This window comes from Chlorocebus sabaeus, chromosome 20 (genome assembly GCF_047675955.1).
Source record: "Chlorocebus sabaeus isolate Y175 chromosome 20, mChlSab1.0.hap1, whole genome shotgun sequence".
NCBI classification, from domain to species: Eukaryota; Metazoa; Chordata; class Mammalia; order Primates; family Cercopithecidae; genus Chlorocebus; species Chlorocebus sabaeus.
The window spans coordinates 75361640-75389209 of record NC_132923.1 but is presented as its reverse complement, the minus strand read 5'-3'; the positions used below and the strand labels follow the sequence as shown (position 1 = coordinate 75389209).

Genomic DNA, 27570 nt, shown 5'->3' with positions numbered 1-27570 from the left:
TGGTTAAACATGGACTCTGAAAAGGCTGAGTTGGAGTATATGTGCCTTTGTGGTTGCAGGGGAGCTCTGTGAAACAGTGCCCCCGGGTGCCCTCCAGAGTGCTTACCAAACAGGCAGCAATAGGTTCTGGGTTTCTCTTTTATGACTTGGAACCAGATGCTTCCTTTGCAAAAGAAAAGAGCCTGGTTTTGCAGAGCTTGAGTCAACAGGAGTTCAGAGAACAGGAAAATGAGTTGACTGGCCTTGCTGCATGAACTTTGAGGAGAGAATGCAATACAGGTGATGTTCTCACTGTCCACAAAGTCCTTGCTTGTGGAAATCTCATGCCCAAGGAATTGGCCTTACCGAATATTTCTACACTCTAAATAATGACTGTTCACATAAGGAAAGGATTCAGCATTAGGAATCCTTTTGGACATAGGCTTTCTCAGGGCTTCTAATGAGTCTAAGGCCTTGAAAGTTCCACTGACACACACAGTTTCAAGCCCAGAGCTTGCTGTCTAATGTGAGATCCATCGAAGATCTCACGCGAGGTCTCAGTGATTCTTCCTGTCCACTTTTCTCACACCCACCTGCTTACCTTCTTGTTTGTTTATTGAGGACTTAGGCACATTCTTTGTCAGTGGCCTGTCTTTTTGCCTTTCTATTGAGTCTATTCATTGAATTACATTCCACAGCACACGCCTCCCCCAAAATATTTGCATGAGAATTTTTCTTAAGGTCTCACATTGCTCCCTTTACAGCAGAGATGATATAACCTAGCACTTCTGATTGGCTTTTCACTTCCCAAACACTATACACATTTAACTAATGAGTCACATGAGCTTGTGATAAGCCGGATCCCTTGTCTTGGATCAGGGACACTGGGTTGTTAGGACAGGCTGTCCTGGCCCTGTGTTTCTCACCCTCAACACCCTCCTTCCTCAGAGCCTGAATGTGTTGGGCTAATGGGGACGCCACCGGGCACAGTTGTTCTCAGCACAGGGCAACCTCGGACCCTCACAGTGCTGTCTTAATAATGTGGGAAGCACCCTTTGCTGCCCTCCAGGACTGGACCGTGCTGCATATCTCCTGTTGCCTTGACTAGTGAAGGGAAACATAAGGCCAGCCCTTACGACACACAGCTTCTGTCCCTCTCAAGCACAGTCTTCCTTCCACTGGTCTCTGGCAGTGTGTCTGTGCATATATGGGGAAGGAGTGGTACTGGGGGGATCGAAGAACAACACAGTAGGTCTAGTAAGGGAACTGACCATAGGAGGGACTTGTGCATCTTGGTACACAGAGAAATCCTGGACTAGGAATCAAAATACCTGGATTCCTAGCTCATCTCTCCCACCCGCCAGCTACATGATTGATCTTAAGGAGGAGAAAGAAGCCAGAATGTATTGAACACCTACTATATTCCTGGCATCATACTAAGCTGGAAGGGAGGCTAAAGATGTACATTATTCCATCCCCGCCATACATAGCTCACAGAAAGAAAAGTAAAGAAACTAAGATGTGATCGGTGAAGAAACTGAAATAGGTATAATCCATGCAGAAGAGTCAGTAACTAACTCTGGGGAGAAGCACGGAGCTCATGGAAGATATGCCAGAAGAGAAGACACATGAGTGGTTTTGAAGGAGACAGATATACTTGGTGAGGAGAACATTCCAGACCAGGCAGGAGGAACAGTGCATGCAAAGGAATAGCAGTGTGTGTCTAAAGAACCCTATTCTGTTTGGCGTGTCTGTCAGTTTACAGTAGACGGTAGAAACATTAGATCAGGGTCTAGTCATGAATAAATACATACCTTTATCCAGGGGTATAAAGTCCACTTGGACTTTATTCTGTGGGAAATAGGAAGCAGGTGACGGGCACAGTGGGATCTCTATATGTGAAGAAACCTCTGCCTTGCTATGTTCAATCCTCATGAGATATAGGATTTTACAGGCAGTAGTAGCGCTGAGACCTGTGGTCATGAGGTACCTTCCTCTTCTGGGCAGTGGAAAAAATAGAAGCTTTGGAGGGAGACAGAGCTGAGTTTGATCTCAGTATGTGACGCTGGAATAATTTTTAGCCTTTCTGACCCTCAGATGTCCCATCTATAAAATTATAAGTGAATGCCTGCATTCTACTTAGAGTTATGTAAAGACTCAGTCTGGTTAGGATGTAAAGCCCCCAGCACCCTGCCCAGCCAATGTGTAGTGCTGCCTTTGCAGCCCTCAGGAGGGAAGCTCTGTGAGCACTGGAGGCAGGGTGCTGCTCATTTATCTTTAGGACAAGGGGCCTGTGACCATGAAGAAGAAACAGAAATGGTAACCCCAGATGTAATCTGGTAACGTTGTCCCTGAGCTGAGTCTCTTCTCACCCCATCCTCCCGTGTCCATTTTCCATAAGTTGTGCCATTAATTCTCTCATTACCCAGTGGAATGATATTTATTATTGAGATCATACTTAGTGTACTCCCAAGGAGCAAGTTAAAGTTCAACTAATATCGCCACTTTCTCGTTGTCAGGATACACTGAGGAATCCATACGGAGAGCTTCTGTGTGTCTTATAATTTCATATAAAAAAAGATTAAATTTTATACTGGATCAGGGAGGGAAGCAAAAAAAAATCCCAGTGCAGAAACAAGTTCTGAACCTAGGAGCACAGTTTCTGAATGTTTATTTTGTCAGATACACAGCTGACATGATTAGTTCTAATGGGGTGGTGATCCTCATTGAATTGCAGATTGGTATGAGTGACTGAAATACCGCAGGGACTTAAATAAGTGATGCATACGGTATTACTTAGGCTGCATCCTTTAGCCAAGGTGAAGGCTTCATTTTCCTAACATGCACGCACACACACACACACACACACACACACACACACACACACCCCTGCTACATATGCATCCATCTAGTCTAGAAGCTCCACACTGAACATTAATTACCTATCTAGAGTAAGGCTGGCTGGCCTTTTCTTCCTTCTCTTTGCCCTGTGTTACCTGAGTGCACCCCCAAACCCCCACACTCTCCAGTGCAAATAATGGTGTATCAGATTAGTCTGCCTTGCTGCTGCGTCAAGACCCAGATCAATTTATTGACTCTGCTAGAGTGGCTGGTACAGTAATTGTTACAAGAGAAGAATAGAAAGTGAGAACGTGTACACGTGAAAAATAAAAATGACGTTTTGTTCTCTCCTGCCCCCTCCCCCGCTTTTTTGCCTCATAGATCTTTATGTGTTTACACAGCAGAGAGCACTTTACTTAAGTTAATCAGCTCCTTCTACATTATTAATTGTGACAGGGTGCCACATGACAGGATGAGTATTATGGGAAACATCGATCTCACTCCGATGGTGTGGACCTGAGCAGGTTTGGTATTCCTCTCCCTGTCTCGCTGCTTTGGGGTCCCATCAAATCACATTTCCCTGATTGACAACACAGAATACCTCCCATCAATACGATTGATTTTGTGAAAAGGACAAGGAACATTTTTCAACTGAAGAGAGATGAATTGTGGTTATGGGAAAGAGAGCATCTCAGAAATCTTTCAGGTTAGAAGCCTGAATTGGGAACTAAGGTATTATTGTCATCCCAAACACAAGCGTAATTTGTACCCCCTGAAAAATGATATTAGGAGAAACTTATTACAAGTGAAAAATAGACTTAGTGGAGGCCAGCAATGAACCTGAGGACATAATGGCTGTTTTTAAAAGGCCACCTGCTAATTTTTTTGTGAGGAATTTTTGGTTAAGTGCACATCTTTGAAAGACATTTCATTAAAGTTCAACTTTCATGGCTTATACCTGTAGACCCTAACATAAATCCTGTGTGAACGGACAAAACTGAGTGGGTGTCATTTGTGACCTGGAAATAAAAGGTCAACCATTGAATTTATAGCTTTTTTAGTGAAAAGAACATAAAGATTCCTGCCAACTGGAGTCAATCCATATTTTAATGTTTCCTAGTTAAGATTATAAAATCAAAGGGATTAGGATCGTGCTGCTCAGTGAAGGTCAAAAATTAAATGTGATGGGCTAAGTGTCATTCCCATGGGGCAGAAGTTAATATTTCAAAAACCATTTCTACCACTGGCAGTCAAGAAATGAATTGTCCATGATCATTAACCAAGTTAAGGGGAATCCCACTATCATTACTAAATTTAATGATGATTATTATACTAATCAACTATATTATTAAATTACTCTGCTGTTCTGTAATGTCCCCAAACAGTAATAGTGAATTGATTGCTACCAAATAATTCTCATATACAGTTGAGAACAAGTTGAGATGGAGGATCATGGATGAAGGCCTCCTTTTGAGGAAAGAAGTTGTGACTATTTTATGGATAACAGTGATAGTGTAGAATGTTCTTTTAAGAAGAAGAGTGAGTGGCACTACAGACCTGTTATTAAGTATAATTCATCAGTACATGTTTTTTTAAATACAAAAAAAGATCATGTATTTCTCTTTATTTTGTGTGTGTGTGTGTGTGTGTGTGTGTGTTTTCTCTTTCAGATTTTTGTATCATCCTCCCCACCTTTTTTTTTTCTTTTCTTTTCTTTGGGAAAAAAGAACGTCTATTTTGCCAGATTCCTTTTTCCACAAATTTTTTGAGCTCTGAATACTGTCTACTTTGGATTTTTATGAAGAGGGAAGAAAGGATATTTAAATGTCTTTATATGATGACTCAGACACATGAGCCCTGTACCATTTTCAAATCCATTTTAAGATGCCAGTATTTTTCAGAGTTTTAGAATACAGTACACTGAAGCTGGTAATTTCCTTAAAGATTATCTACTCCAGACTCCCGTCATTTTTCAGATACAGCTTTAAGAGTATTTTGGAATAAAGTTCATATCATTTTAATAAAGTAGCACCTCCAAATAAGAGGGCCAAAGCCTGGGGAACTGAAACAACTTGCAAGGCCCCAAAGCTAATCAGAGACAGAGCAGGACTGAAATGCAGGGACCTGCCATGAGTGAAGGAAGGGACTAGTGGTTTAATATGTGGCTTAGAAAATGGGAACATGGTTTCCATTTTACAAAGGTGTTTTATAAAAGCCCAATATCCATTAGACTGACTCAAATGCATTGGAATTCCAAGAAACAAATGCATGTAATTCAGAAGTTCACTTTGCAGGATTTACTTTCATAGACTGCCATGCAGGTGTGTCTGTCTGTGTGTGTGTGTGTGTGTGTGTGTGTGTGTGTGTGTAACCTGTGCTTCTGTCTATGCTCCTGGACAGCTTTTTGTTGCATATTTTTCTATCTTCTGATCTTCACAGTGCAGACAAAGGTCAAAATTCCCATCTACCTTCACAGGCAAACACTTTAAAGTGCTTCTACATGAGGCAGGTCGTAGGGAGGACCTTTGATTTAAAGTTCAGCATTTACATTTGTAATTTTGACTAATTTCTGTGCTAGCATTAATTAAATTGAAATTATTTAATTAGAATAAAACTAAAATTGATCATTAGGATTAATTTAACCTGATAGGCTTTGTGTGCCTTTCTAGACAAATATTATGAAATATAGTGATAATGAAGCAGTGAGAGGTAGAATTTCACATCTTATAATGACTTTAGTATCTACCAGTTGTTCTCTCTGATATCTGGATAGTGCTGAATATTGCTCTTTTTTACATCATTACTATTTAGCTAGGGCCACGCTGTATCTCTTAGTTGGCCTCTTCCCAAATATTTTTTTCCTGTCTTGAAGTCTAAAGATGTACCAAACTCCCTTCACACCACCCCTATATTAACATCATTGTTCCCTTTCCCCCACCCCCACCGTCTTCCAGGAAGGCGGTTTGCTTGGCTCATCCCTTGGGCTTTGCATCACAGTGACCTTTGTAAGCCAACAACTGCTGGATGAAACTCCTTATGGAATTCGCTAATGCTCCTCAGCCCTGGGGTCAATACTGTCAAATCTGGACTGTCCCCTTGCACCCCTTCCTGGCTGCTTGCTTTGAGTCAGAAGCAGGCACAGAATGAAGCCCCGACGAGGGATGCCAGACGCTGAGTAGGTAACTGTAAGGGGGTACAGGACAGAAGCGTTGCTCCTCCTGGTGCCGGATTCACTTCCAGGAAATAGTTTCCCCTCTTCATCACACACCTTCCACATAGCTTGATCAAGCAAGCACACTTCCAAAGTTGGTGCCCTCTGTTTCTTAAAGAAGATTACAGGTGAATGAAACTACCGTTTTACCAGAAGAATCAGCATAAATGAAATGAGATTAGCTCTGAATGTGCCTACCCACACATGAACAAGTGTGAAACACTTTGAACTATCAACTATTAAATCAACTAAAAAATTATTTTGTCTTCAAAACCATTAGGATCCACATGGATAAATTAAATCCTTAGGAAAATCTGCAAACCATTTTAAGTTTCAAATTTCTCCTGTTCACCATTTTGTCAGAGTTGCTTAAAAAAAAAAAAAGTAACGTTAGCAGTTATGTTTAATAGGCTTCCTATAGCAGCCATTATTGGCAGGGGTCCAAAGGATAGTGGAAAATGAACCAAAGTTTGATAGATATTTCTGAAAAAGAAAGAAGAAAAAATACACAAAAGAAAGAACACATGATTTTCAGTCATTTGGAGTTGACTGACCAATGAGAAATTATCTCTTAGGCAAATTATCTTCTTTCTGGAAATCAGCCAATCAGTCCTGGCTAAAGGCTGAGAAACTCTTAAGAGTTGCAAGCCCCAATTCCACCCAATCACTGTAACTAAACTGCTGTTCCCAAAGAAACCATTTTTATCATCCATTTCTGCAGAACATCCTCTAAATGGATTCTTCTTTCCTTCATGTCCTTACCCAGTAAGAGGAACCTTCTGATTTTTGCAGCAGAGGGTTTTATTTAGAAGCATATTCACATTTATTTGGTTTTAGAAAACGCTTAATGTTTTTTAGCGTTGAGCTAGGTTGAGTTCAGGGGATTGAGAAAAAAGACTAAAAGCTTTGCGTGTAGCTAGCATGCTCATGCTATTATTGAACTTTATGCAAGAAAAGTGACGGCTCAATATTGAACTAGGTTAAGAAAAGGCCATGATCTAGCACATGAAGATGAGGTTTCTGTCTTCCCCCAAGACAGAGAGGAATCCCCTTTCCCCACCCCAACAACTCCAAAAATAAAAAAACATCAGCTCTGCGTTACAGTCCTATTAGGAGACAAAACACATGTATTAGTTCATTTCATCCTTACAAACACCATGCTAGCAAGGTGGTCTTCCTCCCTTCTCAGCAGAGGTGCAAACTGAGATCCAGATTCACCACACACTCCTAGTCCATCCACACCCAGCCATGCAGTTGCTTCTCTGAACCCCCCTACCGTAGTGCTTACTCTTGAACTATTTGTCTGACTCATCACACGTCACTCTGCAGGGATGCAGCTGCTGAATCTGGGTACTGGGGATGCCACAACCTACAGTTTTGCCAGGTATGCTCACCTATCAGGAAAGGACTGCTCCAGTATGAAAAGATGCTATAAAGTAGCTCTTGAGCATTGCCCTGAGGTTACAGTTACTATTAGCATCATTGATTTATTACTGCTGAACCTACTTTCTTGCTATTATAGATAAACTCCGATTCAGAGAGAAGTTGAGAAGCAGAGGCCTTGGTCCTCTTTCTCCTATGCCCTTTCCATTTCTGCCCATGAAGATGATGGCTGCTTTCTCTGAACTCTTGGACCCTTGCTTAGCAACAAGATTGAGTCTTAATTTCAATAAGCCAGGAAATCATCTCTCTCCAGATTGGTTCCCTGTGGGCATCTGAGAACCCCCTTCAGTGCTTCCTGCTTCTAAATGAAAAATAGCCATTTCTTCCTCTCTGATGCACCTTTATTGGCTGGAAAATCCCTGAGATCTTTTTGACCTCAAAAACCTCTTAGGTTTAGGATCTCTTTTGGACTGGGTACATTTCTCTTCATAACTTAATCTTCAAGGCAGAAAAACAATTTAAGCAAACCCTAGTTTTAATATTTGAAGAGAATCAACGTGCATTGACCATTTCCACAGAAAGCTGAAAATCATTGCACAGAAATTTTAAATCATGGCCACGAGATTCTAGAATCTACATCTAGAAACCATTGCTCACTTTTCAACTATAATGTTAACTAGAATGCCTTTTAGGGAAAATTAAGAAGCTACAGTTCTCTTGGCCCCTGCCCTGCCTTTCTGTCTTTCTTTGTCTCTGGAGTAGACCTGAGGAAACTTTTAATACTAACGAGAACTTGGTGCCGCGTAGCCTCTGAGTCTGAAATGCCTGAGAAAGCAGTCCAGATTCAACTGTAAAACATTCCTTCACCAAGCCTTGGAAACTAGCATACAGAGGCCGGCAGAGTTCAGAGGGAACACATGTAAATGAGGCTCCGTTATAAACTCCTGAGTAGTTTAAACCTGAACTTGAACTTGTAAACATGTTCCTTGAGAACAATACAGAAAGGTTGATACAGTAGAACAGGAAGTCATATTTTAGCTCAGACGTTTTGCTCCTAATTTAAAAGAAGCAAAATATCTTAAAGTATTCCTTAATTGAACTGTCTTCTAGAATAGCACAAATTGGCATGTCTGCAAGATTTTTGGTATCGCAGTCAGAATGGAAGTGTATATGTATATATATCATTTGAACTTACCACCATTCTTGCAAAATAAACAATAGAATTTCCTATCCATATGGTGATTTAACAAGAGGATATTTAAAGAGCCTGTCGACATATAATAGTCATGCCATCTGTAATTGATTTTATTAATTGATAATAAAGTGACAATAGAGGTGTGGGACTGTTTCAAACTAGCACTGTGTGTGTGTGTATTCGGAGTTTGTTCCCAAATCTCAGTTACTGGTAGAGCACTACCAAGTGGAATTTATCGGAAAACAAAGTGAGAATGAGTTTGTATGCATGCTCAATTTTATAAAACACATTCGTGGGCTGGGCACAGTGGCTCAGGCCTGTAATCCCAGCACTTTGGGAGGCCGAGGCGGGCGGATCACGAGGTCAGAAGATTGAGACCATCCTGGCTAACACGGTGAAACCCCATCTCTACTAAAAATACAAAACAATTAGCTGGGCGCGGTGGTGGTGGCGGGTGCCTGTAGTCCCAGCTACTCGGGAGGCTGAGGCAGGAGAATGGCGTGAACCTGGGAGGCGGAGCTTGCAGTGAGCTGAGATCACGCCACTGCGCTCCAGCCTGGGCGACAGAGCGAGACTCTGTCTCAAAAAAAAAAAAAACACACATTCATGAATCAGTCTTCAATAATCTTTGCTTGTGAGATCTCCATTTCAGAAGTCACTACTAAAAAGGTAAAAAATAAATTAAATTGTCTGTATTAGAATGATATTACCTGCCTCCAAGAAGCATAAATCCCTGACAGGGAAGCCAAGTAGCTGTGCCAATCACACATGCTATGTACAGTCCAGGTTGTTAGGAAGGCCCTTCACGGAGACTGTCAATGCTATAGGATCTTCAACTTGCACAAATCCCAACCACAACCCCATCAGAAAGCCTCCCCCTCATATCCCCTGGAAATATTTGGGAGGAATCTAATTGTTTGTAGCAATGAATATTGCTTAGTTGTAAATTTAATCTACAAATTTAGAAGGAAATAAATCTGAACATAAAAAGCATTTGCTGTTTCAGCATTAAAAAAAAAAAAATTACTGTCATTTGAAACTGCAAACTCTCCCATGTGGGTTTGTTTTGCAAGTCACGTCTTAACAAAGACAAGTTTTGTTGCCATAAAACCCTAAATCCTACCACATCCTCAGAAGCAGGAGAAAAGTATTGCTCACTGGTTCCGGGTTTGGGCTTTTAGGATAATACACAGAGCTATGACTGCGCAGAGGGAAATTGTTCGGTTTTTATGCAGGGTTGTTGGTTCAGATGAAACCCTGACACACACACACATCCCATCTAGATCATATCAGTGCCTCACATAATTATGCTCCTTACATTTTAGGTGAGTATCTGAAAGTCGTTTCGTGTTTTCATTTTTTCCCTCAAATGCTGTGATAACTAGTATCCTGAGGCCTGTTTTGCAAAAAAGTTAAAGTTGGATCCCTGACTCGCTACAGACTAGGATTTAGATCTCTGACTCCATGATCTGACTTTTTCCATAGGCAAGTTCATTCTGACCTCAGTGAAAGATAGGAACAGTTTTACCTCTGCCAATATCCCATCTACCCTGTAAACGATTAAAAAAAAAGACACACACACACACACAAACACAACAATAACAATGATTTCTGGCGCCAGTGATATCTAAAAGCAGGTGTTCCTAGAAGGTAAAGAAAGGCATAGCAACAGGATCTTGTGGTATCCTTAGAGAGGTCTGGTGAAGTTCAGGCCCCTCAGCAAGCCAGTGACTGAACTGGGACTTGAACGAGGCCACCAGACCCACAGTCCAGTACTCAGTGACATCTCACTGTACTCTCACTATCTTTTCTCATGAAAATGAAAACAAAGACGCCACAATTTCCTTTGCATTCTCTCCAAATGCTGCCTGTGTGTCTTGTTTCCTTGGCTCACAACAGAAGCCTTCCAGGGGTTGTGGTTTGCAGCTCAAGGCCTTCTTTACTTCCTCTTAATCCTTAGGGACTGTTGGTCTGCATGGCCTGGGAGAGAGTAGGGGTCTGTCGTGATTCCTGCACAGGGATTAAACACAGGTGGAGAGAGAGGGAGACACTAACTTGAGGGGTGGGAGGGGAGAGAGAATGGAACTAGAAAGACCAGGAATGGTGGACAGGGGAGAATTAAAGAGGTAAGGAGCAGACTCGTGCCAGGGCTTGAGCATGGAAGTGCCTGCTGGGGTGGAGAAGTCTAAAGGTGGCAGATGCTATCCAGTGTCTGAAGGGCTTCTTGACTGGAAAGGTTAGTTTGGGAATTCATTTCTGGCAAGAGGCCAGATCTTCTGGCATACTATTGCAGGATGTATCTGGGAGAATTTTTGAAATAACTGGACTTTTTACTTCAATGTTATTTTCACTCCAACTGGACTTTATCTTCCTGCACAATCCACACTAAGGTCTCCGCGATCGATAGGCTCTCAACCTGAGTCATGTTTGGGAAGAGCAGGAGCAAGGAGGCACGCCGTGGAATGATTATTACAATGTGGCCACGCTCCGCTGAGCTCCGGCCTCCACTCCCACGCCTCTCTTTTTAAACAAGAAAGGTTACCTCCCTGGGCCACCATTGGGCCAACCCCAAGTGTGACTGTCTGCACTTGTTAGACAACAGGCATTTAATTAAAATTGGAATCCGATGTGTAGAAAACATACATTTTTTCATTTCATAGCTCCCCAGGAAGTCATATTCCCTTCCTTCCCCACTCTCCTCGACTCTCCCCCTGCCAAAAAATTTAAAAAAAAAAAAATTGCGAAGGAAAAGATTATTTTAATGTGAAAATCAAAAATTACAAAGGGCTAGGCTGCTTCTTTATTTTTTGCCTTTGGGGGAGACATTAGCCAATCAGAAAGCCTGTGTTGTGTCTTCAGACCAGGAGCCAGCTTTTTTATGGCTAACTTCCCATATGGAAAAGGGTTTGTCCCATTTCAGGGCATTAAAATACAGCGTTTAATGAATTTGCAACTGAAAACTTTTATCTTGCTCTTATGCGATAGAAAGTGTGGCCTGTCTTCTGATATTTGTTGGACTTTGTGGAATCAATAAATACAAAGAAACAGATAATAAACATGAGGCCCGAGTGGAAAAATAAAGCCGCGAAACCCCCTCACCACTGCGTTTTCCGCAGCAGAGCCATCTACTGCACTGTCTGGGCTCCACCCAGAAAATCCGGCAGTGCCATCATGACCAAATAGATAGGAACTCTGGACAATTTCATTGGGTCATTGTCCCCTTAATCTCCACGCTGCACCTCAGATCTCAAGCAGCTTCCGTGGCGCGGGCTCAATTTAATGGATAGAATCTATTTTTCATGAAAAAGCAGGAAATAAGCTGTCTCTTTCATAAAAAGATTTACAAAATGTAATCATTGTTGAAATATTCCCTTTGAACTGCCGTGTCCACGGGGGTCTCCGGCTCCCAGAGTCGTGCTTCATTAGAACCCCGTCATAAGCGGCTCCAGAAGGGCAGGTACGCTGGTGGTGCCTGGCTTTGATGTCTTGAATGAATGAAAGAAAAGCACAATAAAAAAGAGCTGTTGATCAAGCATAAAATACTCTTTAAGCTGACAGAATAGCAGCGTTAACACACCCTAAGCTGCTTTTAGTTTTTCCCTTTTTTCCTCACATTTTCCTGTGCTTTGTGTACAGTGGGGGTTTGTATTTTATAAGAAGTCTCTGATCTATGTAGTATGCCATTCGCTAACAAAAACCAAAATAGGATTGTTTCTGTCCCACTTGGTTGCCTGACTACTCCCTCCCTTCCTCCCCTTTTCTCCTCACCCCCAACCTCCAAGGCGTGCAGTTTAGCCTTGCAACGCAAGGGCCCAAATGCCTTTCATAAACTTGAGCCAATTCCTTTTGTGTTGTTGGTTTCGCCGCTCTGATTTTAATATCGCAATTAAAGACAGATTTTTATTTTCTCAAGAACTTTCTCTTGCAACTGGGGAAATGGAATTGACACAGCTGCTACTTTTAACTAAGAAATTATGTCATGAAATAAGAGAAAGCCACCTTGTAGAGCGATTTGCTTTCCCGGGGACTTTAGGTTTCACATGGACCCTAAGGCCCCAGAAACCTTTTACAGTGAGAGAACCCAGCTACCCTGGCTTCCTGGTTTTCTGTAGTAACCCCTAGCCAGGCTTTTAATCCTCACAAAAACTGATAAAGTTGTTACCTCCATTTCCTGGAGTCTAAAACTGAGACCTAGTGATGCTAACTTGCCTAAGGTAGTATCTAACTAGTTCATAATGGTGCCAGGATTTTTGTCATTCGGACCCCAGAGTCCTGGCTCTTACAGCTGTGCACGCAGCTCTCTAGTAAGATTTTGAAGCAAATGCAGGTGGGCCAGAGTGCAATGTTTCATCCAGCAGTCTTTGATTTCATGAGGTAAAAGGTTACTTGATGAAAAATGGAAAGGAAGGGAGACCAAAAGAAAAATGTACTTGGTGGTAAGAGAGACACTAGGGCAAGCTGGAATCTCGTGAAAGATTCAGACTCTGGATGAACAGTCAAAATAATTGGATTCTGTATGCACTCTCAAGGTTTGGAGGTACTGGATGGCTTATTGGGTAAAAAGATTAGTGTTTTCCCGTCTTGAGGTTTGAACCAAAACGGAGGTCTTGGCTGGGAGCAGCACAGTCATTCTCCAGGGATCAGTGGTTTGGACAACTCCTCTGAGCTTGTAGTAAGTAGGCAGTAGTCCATGTTACAAAACTATTGCACATGCTGCTGACGCAGTTGGCCGCAATTGGCCCCGTTGCAACAACTCTCCCATCGAAACTGCCTGGAGTGGCTTGTGGAGACTTGTGTCCCTCGAGGGAGAGTGTCTGTCATTTGGGGAGATATGGTCATGTGGCACGAGCATGCTAGAAGTCATCCATCCAGATGCCTTGCTTTGCACTTGTTGGGGTGCCTGACACCAGGCTTTGAGAACCTTGGATACAGCTTGTTCTTCCTTCCCTCCTTTATTTATTTAACAGTATTTATTACATGCCTACCCTGGCATCCCTTAGATAGCCAGCTTGCCTGGGATGAAAACAGGTAATTAAAGTTTAGCAACTGTGACAGAGGAGAATCCTGAGGGTAAAGGCCCCAAGAAGACCCCTCTGAAGAAGGAACATCTAATCTTAGAACCCAGGGACTAGCAAGCATTAGCAAAGCCAAGGAGAGGGAAAGCCTGTGCCCTGGCCTGGCAGGGAGGAAGCATTTGGCTTTGAGGGATCTGGAAAAGTTTAAGGCAACACAAGTGTTGAGGACAAGTGGTGAAAAGATAAGGCCACAAAGGTGCCTGGGGCCAATCCCGGCCCATTACTGTTTTAATAGTTTTCTGTACAATAAACAAGTCTTGGTTCGGAGTTACTGAAAACAGACTTTCTTTAATTAAGAAAATAAAATCAGGCAAGAAAAATGATTACAGAGATCAAAGCGTAAGGCTGGCAGTACCAGTAACTAACACCTGTGTACAGCATGACCCCCTTTTCAGAAGAAACCAGTGTAAATCACTGCTGCCTCTTACGAATACAGAATGGTCCTCACAAGACTCTGAGGTTCCCAGGACAGGGACTGGCTTGCTTGAAGTCACACTGCTGGTCAGTGAAAAAGGCGACACCAATCCCGAGTCCTTTGGACACTGGATACTGGGCATCGTTCATTGCCAAAATTTTACAAAATCCTATTGGGAGAAAAGCAGGCTCTCTGGTATCATTTAGGGTCTAGAATCTAGCCCCTGCTTCCTGATAGACAAGAAAGTCCTTCAGGACAAGGACTATATTTTACTCATTATCTCCGCAGAGCCAGCGTACATAGCACCTAGCACATAGAAGGCCCTTAGTGCTTATTGAATGAGTGAATAAATGCTCCCAAATGGTTTATGCCAATGTGAGAAACTTGAAGTCCGCTCAGAGGCCCCGTCCACTTCCATCATATTGAGATGGGGAGAAGAGACTACCGGGCTTTTGGCTGATTTGCCAGCGACAACTCATTTGGGCTCCACAGTAGACTTGAGTCCATCCACACAAGTGCGGGAAGCCAAAAATGACCCACTGGAGCAGTGTGACCCAGCAAAGCTAGCGCCTCCCCAGGAGAGAATGCACAACAGTGACAGCAGCTCCTGGAGTCTTGGCTTATTGGTTGGCTGAGCCTCTTTGGGGGCTGATGAGGAGCTGGGCCTGCAGGGTGCAGGGAGGCCAGCCTGTGTTTGCACGTTTCCGTTTTCTGTGTGTGAATGTCCTCAAATAACCCACCTTGCCTGCAGAAGAAAGCCAAGTGTCACACCCAGTTCTGGATTCCACATTAACAACCTCCTTCCGCAGTGTTAAACTTTGCCCTTGAGGCCTTTTGTTTAAGCTTTTAATCTGAAAAACAGATTCTGCTGCATCACAGTCCTCTCTGCCCCTGCCACCCTAGCACTCTCTGCTCCTTTAGGGGGGTAAAGTAAAATATAAAATAGAAAACATGTTTCTCAGATATTTTTCTTTTTCCTCTAGAATGTGCATCCTGCCCTGTTAGTAAAAAGAGGATGTAAAAAGCCTTTTAAAATGTTGTTGCACACGTTAGAGCATTTGTTGTTAACTCGGGTTGAAGCCATGGCCCTCATCAGCTGTGTCTTCGGCAGCCCCATGACCACATTTTGGAAGATGGCCCGCGTGTTCTGATTGCTCTCTGTGAGGCGTAAGAAATGGAAGAGATTGGCACCGTCAGAGGTACCTTCTGCCATTTGAGGCTTCCTGTTTAGGATGCAGTCGGATAGATATTGCTTATGGTTCATAAAACCCGACTACTGTGAGTATTCCAGAATCCCAGCGGAATGGGATTCGAACTTTCATGGAGCTGTAAATTAACGGGCGGCAAGTGTGATAAAACTCCTCAGAGAACTGTGAGGGGGAAAAAGTCGCGCTGCAATGGTTAAATGAAATTTTATAAGCACATTCAGTGTGGAGCTGTTTTGCATTACATGAGTTGAATACCTTAGAGACGCCACATCTGCAGGCACTTTATTAAATCCTTAGTCAGCACTTTTCCAACCTGATGAGATTACTTCTTCATTTGACTGGAGAAAAGGAAAGCTGAGCTCTTGTCCTGGACTGCAGATTTCTTTTGATGTTTCACCTTGAATACTGAAAGAGGACAGTCACCCCCCCTTCCCTCCCCACTCCCGCTCAGCACATCCCAAACTGTAGACATTGTGAATGTTACCAACTAATTTTACGTAACTGGAGCCTTGGTGGGAGTGTGCATTTATGGACCTCCACAACAACTATAGCTGAAAGTTCCTGAGGAAAAACTAGATCAAAGCTCTGTGTTTACTTCCTTAATGTAAATGTATCAAGATAACATCATCCTATATCGTATTGTAATAATGCCACTCACTGCACATAAGGGAGGGAGATTCCTTTGTAGTCCATTTGGATACAGTAGAGTAGATTAAGGGGCTATAAAGTATGAAGGCAGAAACCATATGAAACCTAAGCTTATGTCACTAAATGTCTGAGGATGGTCTTTGTTTAATGTGTCAACATTTTCCCAGTGATTAGCTACTCAACCCCAACAATCGAATAATCTCAGATTTCTTTTATGTTTTTCCTATATGACCCAGGAAGAAAATATGCAGAACCATTCCTCAATTAATGTTCTAAAACTTGTACTGCTTGCATAATAGAAATTATAAGAAAATATCACAAGAGAAAAGTAGGCTTTTACAAACATTATATTGTCCATCTGGTGTTACTAGCAGCTCATAGAAGTTTCTAGAAATTGATTGGCTTACACATGTGTGACTGTCACACTCATCCCAATGGGATTATGAGTGTCTTTAACTACAAACTGATTAGGAGAAAATTCAGGGAGATGTATGAATTGTGATTATTATTATTATTATTAGAACTCTCTATCTGCCATCTCTGCAAATAAGTGATTTAATCAGAGACTTCAAAAAAAAAAAAAAAAAAATTCCGTGTGTGGTTCCCCTAACCAACTTCCTATTCTGGAAAACCTTGGTCAAGTAGCTGGGTTAATTGTCATGAAGATTAGTGTGATGTTGAAATAAGTACTAATGGTCAAATTATAGGAGTGAACAAGTTTAAGAATAGGTTTTGGTTTGGGCCTGAAAGGGTTAATTAAGGTTTTTTCACGGGTTATTAAAGACCCCCAACCTCTGCCTTCAGGAGTCATATTGACACCCCACCACAGGGCAGCTCAGCCCCTCTATTGACATGTTGCTGGTCAGAGCACAATAGCCTTCTGTGTCTGCAAATCATTGCTAAAATCATCTCAAGGAAAAAAAAAGTTTGAAAGCTTTAACGTTAGACAAAAGCCCAAGAGTTGCAGCGCGCAGCTCAAAAACCCGGAGTCAGCAACTTCTATTGATTAAAAACTAACCTTTAAAGTAACTCTGAGAGTGTGTGGTTAGCATTTAAATTTAAACATGTCATGAGTTGATTTGTGTTACTGAATACCAACTCAGAAGGAGTAACATTCACATCGCATTTTTTTTTTCTAATTCCCTTAAGCAGCTAAAGTATTTCATGAAATGTCAATAGGGCAAAAAGAAAAAGAGGAGGGAGGCTGATGCTGGGCCTTGTAGTTTTCTTTCCCATGCAAATATCCACCCCCCAAAAGAAAAGTGTGGAGAGTGAAACACAATAATTAGTCCTTTGTCTAACTTTCCCAAGTGCCAGAGAAAGACAGATTAATTAAATATACAACAGTGTTGGTTTTTGGAGTGGGGGTCTTGCTTGCTGTGTAGGTCATAAATTAGGCAGAATAAATACTTCAATGTGTTTGCAGTGGGCCTGCTACGTCAGAACCACTGGAAGGTTGGTGGGAGGAGAGCAGAGGGTTTCTTGCTAATGATAGTCACGTCTGGGTCTGTCTGGTTGCTCTTAGCAACCAGACATGATGTAACACCAGGATGAACTTGAACTTGGGGGACTTGAAAAGAGAACAATAGACCAGAGCAATCAATAAAGCCTATTTCAGTGAAGGATTACAGAGCTGCTCTGGGGTAACCTTGTCGGCAAGGCACATACTGAATAGTAAGATGTGTGAAGAAACTTTTTTTTTTTTTTTTTTTTTTTTGCTGCTTTGCTTTTTAAGAGAAGTGCAGAGGCACTGCAGATTTCTGTAGTGCCCTGAGGTCTCTTCCAGAAACTGTGGTGTGGAAAACTGCTCCCCCTGCTGACTCACTGGGTGCCAGGCCTTTGCTTCGAGAACTACCTTAGTGTCAGATTAAAGAAGTCTGGAATTTCACAACCCGACTTAGAAAGTGTGAAAACAGAAATAGTAAGCATTATTCCGCGCACCCAAAGTTTGAGCCCGTTTTGTAGAAGAGAGGAAGCGGCTCTAACGTGGATCAGAGTCAGCTGTTAGGTAGAGGCCTACTAGAAACACACTTTGGGGCTCGCCTTCTCTCTCCTTTCTCTGCCCCTCTTCTTTCTTTTATCCAGTTAGATTTAGGCCGTGTGTATTTGCCAGGCTGATTTCCTTTCAGGACACAAGAAGCTTTATTGTGTTCCTCAAAGCATGTGGTCAAAGAATAACATCTAAAAGTCTACAGGATGAGTAGTTTTTCGGTTTGGGCTTCGGTTTTTTAAACTTCTCTGGAAATCAAAGGTGGCTTGTGTGACTAGGAAATCTTATATCAAACTCCATGTAGCTATCACTTAGCCATTCATCCCTGGGGACCAAACGAGTCCTTACTTTACCTAATTGAATCTCTTCCACAGGGATGATCCTTCACCTGCCTGAAGCTACCCAATTAGAACCCTTTCTGATACCGTCAACTTAAAGAATTCAGAAGCCTTGACTTTTGTTAGGCTTTGGTAATTTTTCTGTAAATAATGATAAATGTAGTGAATTTGTCAGGTATCTCTAGAGAAAAGTCGGCAAAAGCCACATACTTTTTTATTTCACTGGAGAAATTAACTCTGATGTTAGTCCATAATTGCTCCTTCTGTCTAGCTAACAGAAAAAGAAATGCCAGCAGATAAAGTGATAGATGACCAGACAATTGCTCAAAGCTAATGACCTAAGAATTTACGAAAGGAAAAGGTAACCAGTAACTGGGCCCAGCAGGTACACAGAAGGCTCTAAATAAATGCTGCATGAATGCAAGCATGAATGAAGTGTATGCAGTGGCCTCATTTTTCATTTGGTCAGTGTGGTACTTAATAGAGTAAAATCTTGATCCTACTTAGTTATTATGTTTCATGTTTGAAAATACTATTTTAGATATATTGGGCTGAAAGGAGCATCTTCCCTCATAAAATCTGACATATATAAGGAAAGAAAAATACTTTGACTTGCTCAAAATCACCCAGGAAGAGTGGGTCCAGCACTTTTTCCACCTTACCTCCACTTACTCTTGTATCGCTATTGACCATCTGGGCCTGTTAGGAGAGTGTCACAATCATGTATTTAGTGCCTGCACCTCATTTGAAAGGAGATGTTGAAAATCGTCAGAGTAACCATTCATTGCCACATGAAGCCCCTCCCTTCACCCATTCTCCATTCATTCAACTCTTCTTCATTAAGAACGTTCTGTATTCCAGGCACTGGGCTAGGCACTGAGGATTGAATGATAAACAAGATGGTCAAGTTTCCTGCCCTCCTATAACTGCCCCCATCAGATAACGAAACCCTTATTTGTATTTCAAGTGAACAGAAATACCTCATTTTGTAAGACACACTCAGAATGTTAGAAAACCCCAACGAAGACAATGAATTATAATTTCAGAAGAGGAAGATCAGTTTCAGTGTCACAGGATTTATTATTGTCTGTCATGACTTTACTTTTCCCAGCGAATCCCTCCCACATCCCTAACATAGATCCTGGTTGCATGGTTGAAAAGGCAACTTCTAAAACACACTTTTTTGCAAATTGTGCTTTTAATTATGTTTTTCCTTTTGTCTTCCAGTCCTGGTACCTGGGATAAAAGTTGCAGCGTCCCACCATCCACCAGACAGACCACCTGACCCCTTCTCAACTCTGTAACATGGACGCAACCTCAACCCAGCGCAGTTACAACTTCACTGTCAGTGGAAGGGGAGAAAAACCGATTCAAATCAACTTGTACATGGAAACAGCAAGCATTATGGTCAAACAGCAAAGGCCATAACCTTTTGGGATTTTTTTTTTTAAAAAAATACTTTAGGGACTGTTGTAATTTCTCATATGGTGCTGGAAATGGTTGGGCTTTGTAACATTTGAAGTGTTTCCATGGTAGCGTGAGCATTAGGTGATGTGGCTAGCAGAGGACTACCCTTGCTCACTGACTTCCTGTTGTAACACACTTTCCTTACGGAGCCCGGCTGTTTCACAGTATTTCATGAATTTACCCACACAGGTGTGATCCTCCTTGAGCATTGAGGAGGCACATGGAGAACTAAATCTTTTGTAGTAGCTGAGATCTGCAATATATAACTTACAGGACAGTCAAAGGGCAATGTTTTTCTGTAACATATTGGAAAAAGAAAATGCAGTTGTATTCCTTTTTTATTTGTTCTTTTAGTTTGTTTTGGTTCAGCAGTCAGCAGTTAAGTATATAACATGGCCCGCAAGGACAATGAATCCACTCACATTGCAGAACAATTCCGAAAATGGCAAACTACTACTACTACTGTTCAGTTTTTTAAAAGTTTTGAAATGCTGCACTTACATTAAAAAAACAACAACAACAACATTTTTTCAACAATTTCAACAATGACACAAAAATTCACATGGAAATGGGGAAGATGGTCTGTTTTGACAGAAACTGACAGGAATCAATCAAAACAATCGAATTTTGAATTGAGTAAAGTGCAATTTCATTGGATAGCTAAATATCTTTGTAAGATAGAGATTGTTGAAAATTCTATTTTTGTTTTTCAAGTCCTTTCACCCCAGGACTCTAAATTATTGGGGTAAAAAACAGCCTTGCAAGAAAAAGGGGAGCTATTTTTGCTTTTTATGTTTTTTATTGTTAAACTTGTATCCCTTTAAAAACTGAAGGAAATTAAAAAAAAAAAACAAAAAAACAAATCTAATGGTGCTTTTACCACAATATGTTAACTACATTAAATGCTAATTAATTATTTTCTGTTATCAAAGCACATGACTAAAATGAAATCATGGTATCTGTTAATTTTATAAGCTAGAAGTCACTATAATGGATTATGCCAATTCTAAAAAATTTTACACGTATCTGGCATCATAGGATTTATCAGTTATCAGACACCTCATTGTACCAGAGATTGTCCAGAAGTTTTAAAGACCTTTGCGTCCCTGAACTGGGCTATGGGAAATAATAATAGTAATAATAATAATAATAATAATGATGAAATCAATACTGACACAAATGCTGGTGCCCATTCAGATCAAGGGGTACTTGTTAGGGAAAAAAAGAGTTTGCACCCCCAAATGTCCTGTATCTTATGAAAAAAAAAAACAAAAACAAAAACAAAAAAAAAACAAAAAAACCACAGAAACATAAAAAAAAGTGCAAGTGATTTTTCTACCAGACAGCGAAGCACCCCTTTGCTTCCCATGCGACTTCAAGAAGGTTTCCTATACTATACATATATATACGTTCTGGTTGGCAAGCCCTGCTGATCAGAGAAAGTCTCTGCATGTTCTAGTGTTAGTAACTAATTTTTATATAGTTAATGTAGGATAAAGTAGAGTGCATTAAGACACAATATTGTAATCCCTACTCTAGGCACTTGCCTTTAAACTATGTTTTTCAGCCCTTCAGAAGGGTTCTACTACTGTCCTATACAATCAAGTAACTGAAATTCTTGGGAAGACACTTTGCTCCTCATCTTTCCCCCCGAAACAATGTTGTTTTGTTTTGTTTTTTTTCCTTAATTTGCACGAAAACAAAAATTCCATATCAATGTGCCTTGCCCTGGATAGCGATTATTTGTGGAATTGTTGCACATGCTCCTCTATTGAAAGGGGTTTTTCCCTAGTCAAGCATTTGGAGACACTTTTTGTAAATGTGACTTTTATGTCAGCCATCGTCAGTTTCAACATCTAGAACTAAATAGAAAGCTAGTTGTTCCGCAGATAGGAGTAGTCTTTATTGTCCTGTACGGTCGGTGGCAGTGCTATTCTGAGATCTGTAGATGCTTAGAATATCAGTATTTTGGATGTTGCTGCATTTTACAATTTATTTGGAGTCTTCCTTTATTTTGCCCCAGATATATGAAAATATGCAATACCTGCTTATATCATGTAGAAAAGCTTAGCAATTATTAATTTTTCTTTTATTTTTTTTTATTTGACCAAAGTCGGTGCTGCACTTGGCGCAGTGTGTTTTAGGTGTTTGTCTTTGTACTTTTTTGTGATTTTTGAATGCACGTGCGCAGGAAGGGCTCCTCTTAGAGAAGCAGTCAAACTGTGAAGCACTAAGCTGACCCTGCTTCAAGCAATTTTGTTTTTACAACTGTTCCTTTCACAAGCAAGCCTTAAAAAAAAAAAAAGACAACTTCCTTTTTCTTCAGCTCCCACACCCCATTTTTCTTAGCAGACTGCAGTCAATCCACATTCAATAAAAAGTATATAATGCCCATTTTTATATGCACGTTTTTAAACTTCCAAGTTCTGAAAATTGTTTACTGGTTATCTCTATTTAAGGAAAAAAAAATAAAATAAAACATTTTGGATTTTCATATGTGTCTGATAAGTGGTTGAATAGTCGTTTGGCGCTGTTGTATGGTGTGATTGTCAGTGTATGGTGTCACTTCCTATAGCCAGCCAGCATACTTTGCCTTCCCCTATAGCACTTAGCTGGGCATTACTTTATTATGACATATGTGCACTAAAAAAAAAAAAAAAGAAAAAAAGAAAAAAAAAAAAGAAAAAATAGCAGCTTTCAGTGCTTCACAGTGAAGGGAAAAAAGCCTAGACAAACATTTTGTCAGAACCTTGCAATAAGCCAAGGTATTACCAGTAAATTGGTTGTATATACAATAAAATTGCACCCTTTTTTAAACAAAACAAACTAAGCAATAGTTTGGGCAGTTTTAGTTGTTTTTAGTGAGCATGTTGTAGTCATGACTGCAAAGAGAGAGAATAAACTGCCCACTCAGAAGATATGTAATTTGTATTGTTGTATAGTTTTATTGATTACACTGATTTATTCTACCCTATTTTATAATGCAGGACTTTTGTAATGTTGTTTAAATGAGGAAAAATTTCTGTCAAATTAGCCTAGTGAAATTTCTGATTGTTCATTATAAAGGCAGCGTTCATAGAATTGCTTTTCTTTCTTTTTACCCCCCCTTTGGGAACTGGATTTAAGTTTAAAACTTTCCTGTTTCCTTTTTTTTTTTTTTTTTTTGTAAGTATTTAAATACAGTTATTTTTTTCTCTCAATGGTATAGCATATTCCTATGCTTGAGAAGTATAGGTCTACTGAAAAACCATTGTAAATGGACGTTACAGGTATGCTGTATTTTTGAAGGTATTTCGTTGTATTAAGTTTGATGAAGCTAAAATTAGGGAACTCTGAACAGATTTGCAGGAAAAAAATGTTTTAAAGGCTTTAAAACATTAGGGAGGCAGTCTAGGGTGATAACGAACAGGGGTTAAGTATTAAATACACTAAGTTACATTTTTGTTCATGTTTCATTGTCCAGAAAGCAGCAGGAAACTAGTTCAGTTGCGATCAAGCAGGAAAAAAGAAACACCAACAGTTTCCAGTGTTTTTGCTTTTTAGCTGAAAAGCATAGTGAAGATGCTTGAGGAAGACTTTGCTACCTGGGGTGTGTAGACAGACAGACTGAGAACTATCAGCATTTGAAGGCCCAGCCCTTGACTCTGAGACACATTTGAATTTTTTCTCTCCCATCAGATGGCATTAACAACATTGGGCAAAGATGAGTCCCTCAAATTTCTGTGTGTGTGTTTTTTTGGTTTTTTTTTTTTTCCTTTGGGAACTGAAGTCAGAGGCACGAGCAGTAAATCTTAGCATTTTTCTGTAGACCTTTTCTTGTGGCCCTTGTCCCTGCCGGCAAAACACGCCTTTTCTGATCATTCGCGGGCAGAGGCCCTCCCAGTAATGCCACTCTCCATCCTAGAGAGCCTTCTCTTTCCTCTAAGGTTTGAACCGATGTTCTGCTGCTTCACACCCTGGCATGACAGGTATGGTCAGCCTGCTCCCCAGGCCCGTCCCTGCCGCCAGGTGTGGGCTCTAGGCAGGCCGACAAGGTTGCACCTCCCAAAGCTTGTGATCTTCATTTTCTCACAGTCAAAGTGTGAAGGAACCCAGACTTCCCCGAGCCACGGTGTTCAGTCAGCCCACAGGAATATGCAGGACCCATCTCCAAAAGGTTGTCTTTCATTTTTTTCCAAACCCTTAGCCCCATAAGCTTTGAATCTTGTAGTTACAGTGGCATAAAGGATTGACAAAACCTGGATTAAGGAAAACTTTTTTGTGCGTGTTTTTTTTTTTTTTAAGGGGAAAGGGATTCTAAGAATGTCATTTAATGTACTTTGCCTCATGTCTCTGGAAATATCTTTGTCCATAGTGGTGGTGGTCTCTCTCTCTCTCTCTCTCTCCCTCTCTCTCTCTCTTTCTTTCTTTGCTTCTGTTCTCTTTCTTGTCTTCATTCTTTCTTTTCTTTTTGTTTTTGGTAGCAGGCCTCCATAGAACAAATCTAAAACACAACCACCATAGTAATGTAAGGAGAGCTTCAGTGGCACCTCACAACCCACCTCCGAGATCTGTCCAAAGACAGTCTCAGAAAGCTGCACTGCCCACCGGCTCGGCTTTCATTCAAATAGGCTTCCAAGGCCAATTCTGTCTTGAAGTCAATGCATGTATTTACTGTTTGACAGTAAACCCGCTCTGCCTTCTCCACGTCCAAGGCTGTGCATTCGTCTAATTAGCGTCGTGTATGTTTTCCTTTTATTTTTTCCAATAAAAAAGCAGTGGGATGAAAATTGCTTTGATATATAGCAGGTAACATTGAAGCTATTCCATAGCACTTAACTGTAGTGAATACTGTGTCACCAATTTTGAAATCAATTTAATGTTTAATGCAAATCCATTACATGGTGCTATTATAGGCTGACAAAATGATTTACACAAATGTGACAACTTGGGCTCAATTCACTCTGCTTTCCAACAGTGTAAATGCATAGCAGTGTTTATCTGCATGAGAACTATGCACTAATCTATCTGAAGAAAAAAACTATATCAACTTTGGTATCTACTTTCCGTTTACTCCAATCCTTGCCTTTTTGGTCATTGTTATAATGCCAGCTTTAGGACAGAAAGAATTATAAGAAAACCAGCATAATACCTGATATATTAAAATGTAGTGCCTGTGAAATCTGTATTATATTGCTCTTCTGAAGTAAGATTTTTCTACACCGGTAGCCTTCGCTGTCTGTCAGTCAGGACCTTCTGGTATAGGTGATGTAAAATAACCGTACAATATTAATGCATGCTATTCCATAATGCTTAGTGAACTGTATGAATATTACTCAAAGTTATGTTAGTCTTTTTTTCTGACTTGGTTCTCGTCAGCTAGATTTAAAGGTATTTCACTGAGAACGCAAATTCTGTCTTTTCTTGATTTCGGCTGTTTTCAGTATTTTGGAGGTATACATTTACTTAAATTCAGTATTACTTGTGTTTTGTTTTTGTTTTTGTTTTTTGTTTTTCCTAGGAGACAAGCATGGGTGTTTGATTTCAGAAATCAGTACCTGGCGAGGTTTTTGTCTCAAAACGACTATTTGAATTTCAAGAACTGTGCGGCGAAGACACTCTGAGAACATTTCAAGTCAGGGGCATTTTCCTTGACCCTCAACTGACGCTGTGCTGAGACTGATACATTTTCTTAATGGACAATGTTCAGCCAGGTACCCATGCTTGATCCGTCTTCACACCAGACCTCCTCATATTAAAAGGAAAAATAAGAAAAAAAAATTAAGAAATCACATGGCTATTTAGTTTCATGCACAGTTGCAATATCTTCTTCAAAAATAAAACTCTGTACAAACTTTGGGCCCGATTCATAAGAAAAAGAAGTTTGCTATTAACACGGGATTTTTTTAAATATACTTTTTTTGGTCTAAATTTGAAATGACTTGCTTTCCAAATTAAATAAATTTCATCTCATTTTTTTTCCCTAAACCAGCACCCATCTGCCTTTTATTCCCCAAAGAGTTACCTTACCCAGATTAGGGGGATGGCATGTGGGGAGCAGATAGTGGAAATGCTTAGAAAGATAAGGGGGACCACCCACAGCTGGGCGTGAGAACAGGGAGGCAGTGTGTGGGGGTGGGACCTCATCTGCGTGCCTAGCATCCTGAGTTTTTACATGTAGATGCATTAGCCTATTTGATTCAGAAAAACAGACTTTCCCAAAATGTGTCTGAACCACAAGAGTATACAGTGGAAGTGCTACCTCTAATCTAACCAGAGCACCTTCATGGTGGGAAATACCCACCAGGTCGTACAATGTGAACTTTTGTATCTCTGTAGTGGTTTCAAGGACGTGTAGTGTCCAACATATGGGCCATTTTTCCTGCTGTTTTTATACTCAACTTCTCAAAATGAAAAAAGCTTTTATTTTTCCTTTGACTTTATTTGTGTTGTTCTTATTTTTTAAATTTTTATTTTTTTGGTAATAGTCTGTAAATTAGCCTTTTTGGGTTTTTTTTTTTTTTTTTTTGGTTTTTTTTTTTTTTGACATTGCAACCGAAGGTCATAAGGCCGCTCGCTCCGCTGGGACGGAGGCTTGAGAGAGCTGCCAGCTCGGTGCCTTCTCCCTGGTCTCAGACCGTCGTCTCTGCACTGCGAAGGCATTTGGTAGCCTCGCCACTGAGATACTAACTAGACCTAGACTAGGAGCTTTATCAGGTTCTAGGAGGTCCTTTAGGAAGACTCTCAAAGGCAAATCCCTGATCTCCCATCCCACCCTTAGCCCTGCCCTCTCACCAGAGCAAAATTCACTGGGGACTTTTCCCACCACACATGGAAATCTGTCCACTCGGAATACCTCCGTTTTCCATTTCAAATTGTAGGGGGAGGGGATGGAACACTTCCAGTGATGGTAAGAAATCTGTTATGAAACGAAACACCCCCCGTGTTAATAACTTGGTCTGAAATCTGTTTTTATGAGCCGGGCCCCCTGTGCCTCTAGTATACTTGTATTGACTCTCATAGTTACCCTTTTAGTTTGACTGTGTTCTGTGAAAATTTGTAATTGGTTGAGAATCACTGTGGGCGTCCATTCTTATTCAACTAAATCTCCACAGGTTTTTTGAGCTGGTGTGGATTAGTTTTAACTCTTGTATTCAACCATTAGTGCTACCACCTTCTCACATTACAATACAATTACTGGAAGCAAGTACTGCATTTCCTATGCAACAAAAAAGGAAAAATAAAAAATTGCTAATGCTATGGAAGCTGTGTCATCATTTGCTTTACAGCATGCCTGGGTGATTGAGTGACGGTCACGGGTGTGGACTGGAGGCTCCCACAGAAGATGGTCTTTATGCACCGTGGGATTTGTCAGGCACATAGCATCCTTGGCTGTGTTCTGATGGGCAGTGTTATTTTTTCACCTACCTAGACAAATACAGGACTTGACACTCACGTAGTGTTTACTGTGTGCTTGATATTGTTCTGAGTGTCATGTAGATTGTATCAGTTGGGACCCAATCGGGAATCAGGAATAGGATTCAGTGGGTTTTCCAACAGGGGCTGTAAAGTTGCCTAGGTGTTAGTAACTGCGGGATACAGCCACCACCCCTGGAGCTGGGGAAACTGAAGGGAAAGGCGGGCTTACCAGAACCTAGGCACTCAAGGAGGGACACTACACAGCTGATAATTGGGTCTTTTCTGAGGGGGGTGGTCACCACGAGGGTGGGGCAACACATGGCCAGTGGTCAGACCTCTGAGAAGACATGGGGTGCTGGTGCTAGAATCACTGCGGGGAATGAAGGGGAGATTAGTACTTCTGAGAAGGTGAGGTGTGGCTG

General features: G+C 41.0%; 1 protein-coding gene across 4 annotated transcripts in view; it reads left to right on the top strand.

The window, feature by feature from the left end:
• The window catches only part of NFIA (nuclear factor I A), a 386737-nt gene extending 359748 nt beyond the window's left edge, over positions 1–26989 (top strand). For all 4 annotated transcript variants that reach the window (XM_007978527.3, XM_007978532.3, XM_007978531.3 and 1 more), the window contains one exon: positions 19511–26989. In XM_007978527.3, coding sequence (XP_007976718.1) covers positions 19511–19528 — 18 coding nt within the window. In that variant the 3' untranslated portion in view covers positions 19529–26989. The remainder of the gene's footprint in view (positions 1–19510) is intronic.
• The last annotated feature ends 581 nt before the right edge of the window (positions 26990–27570 follow it).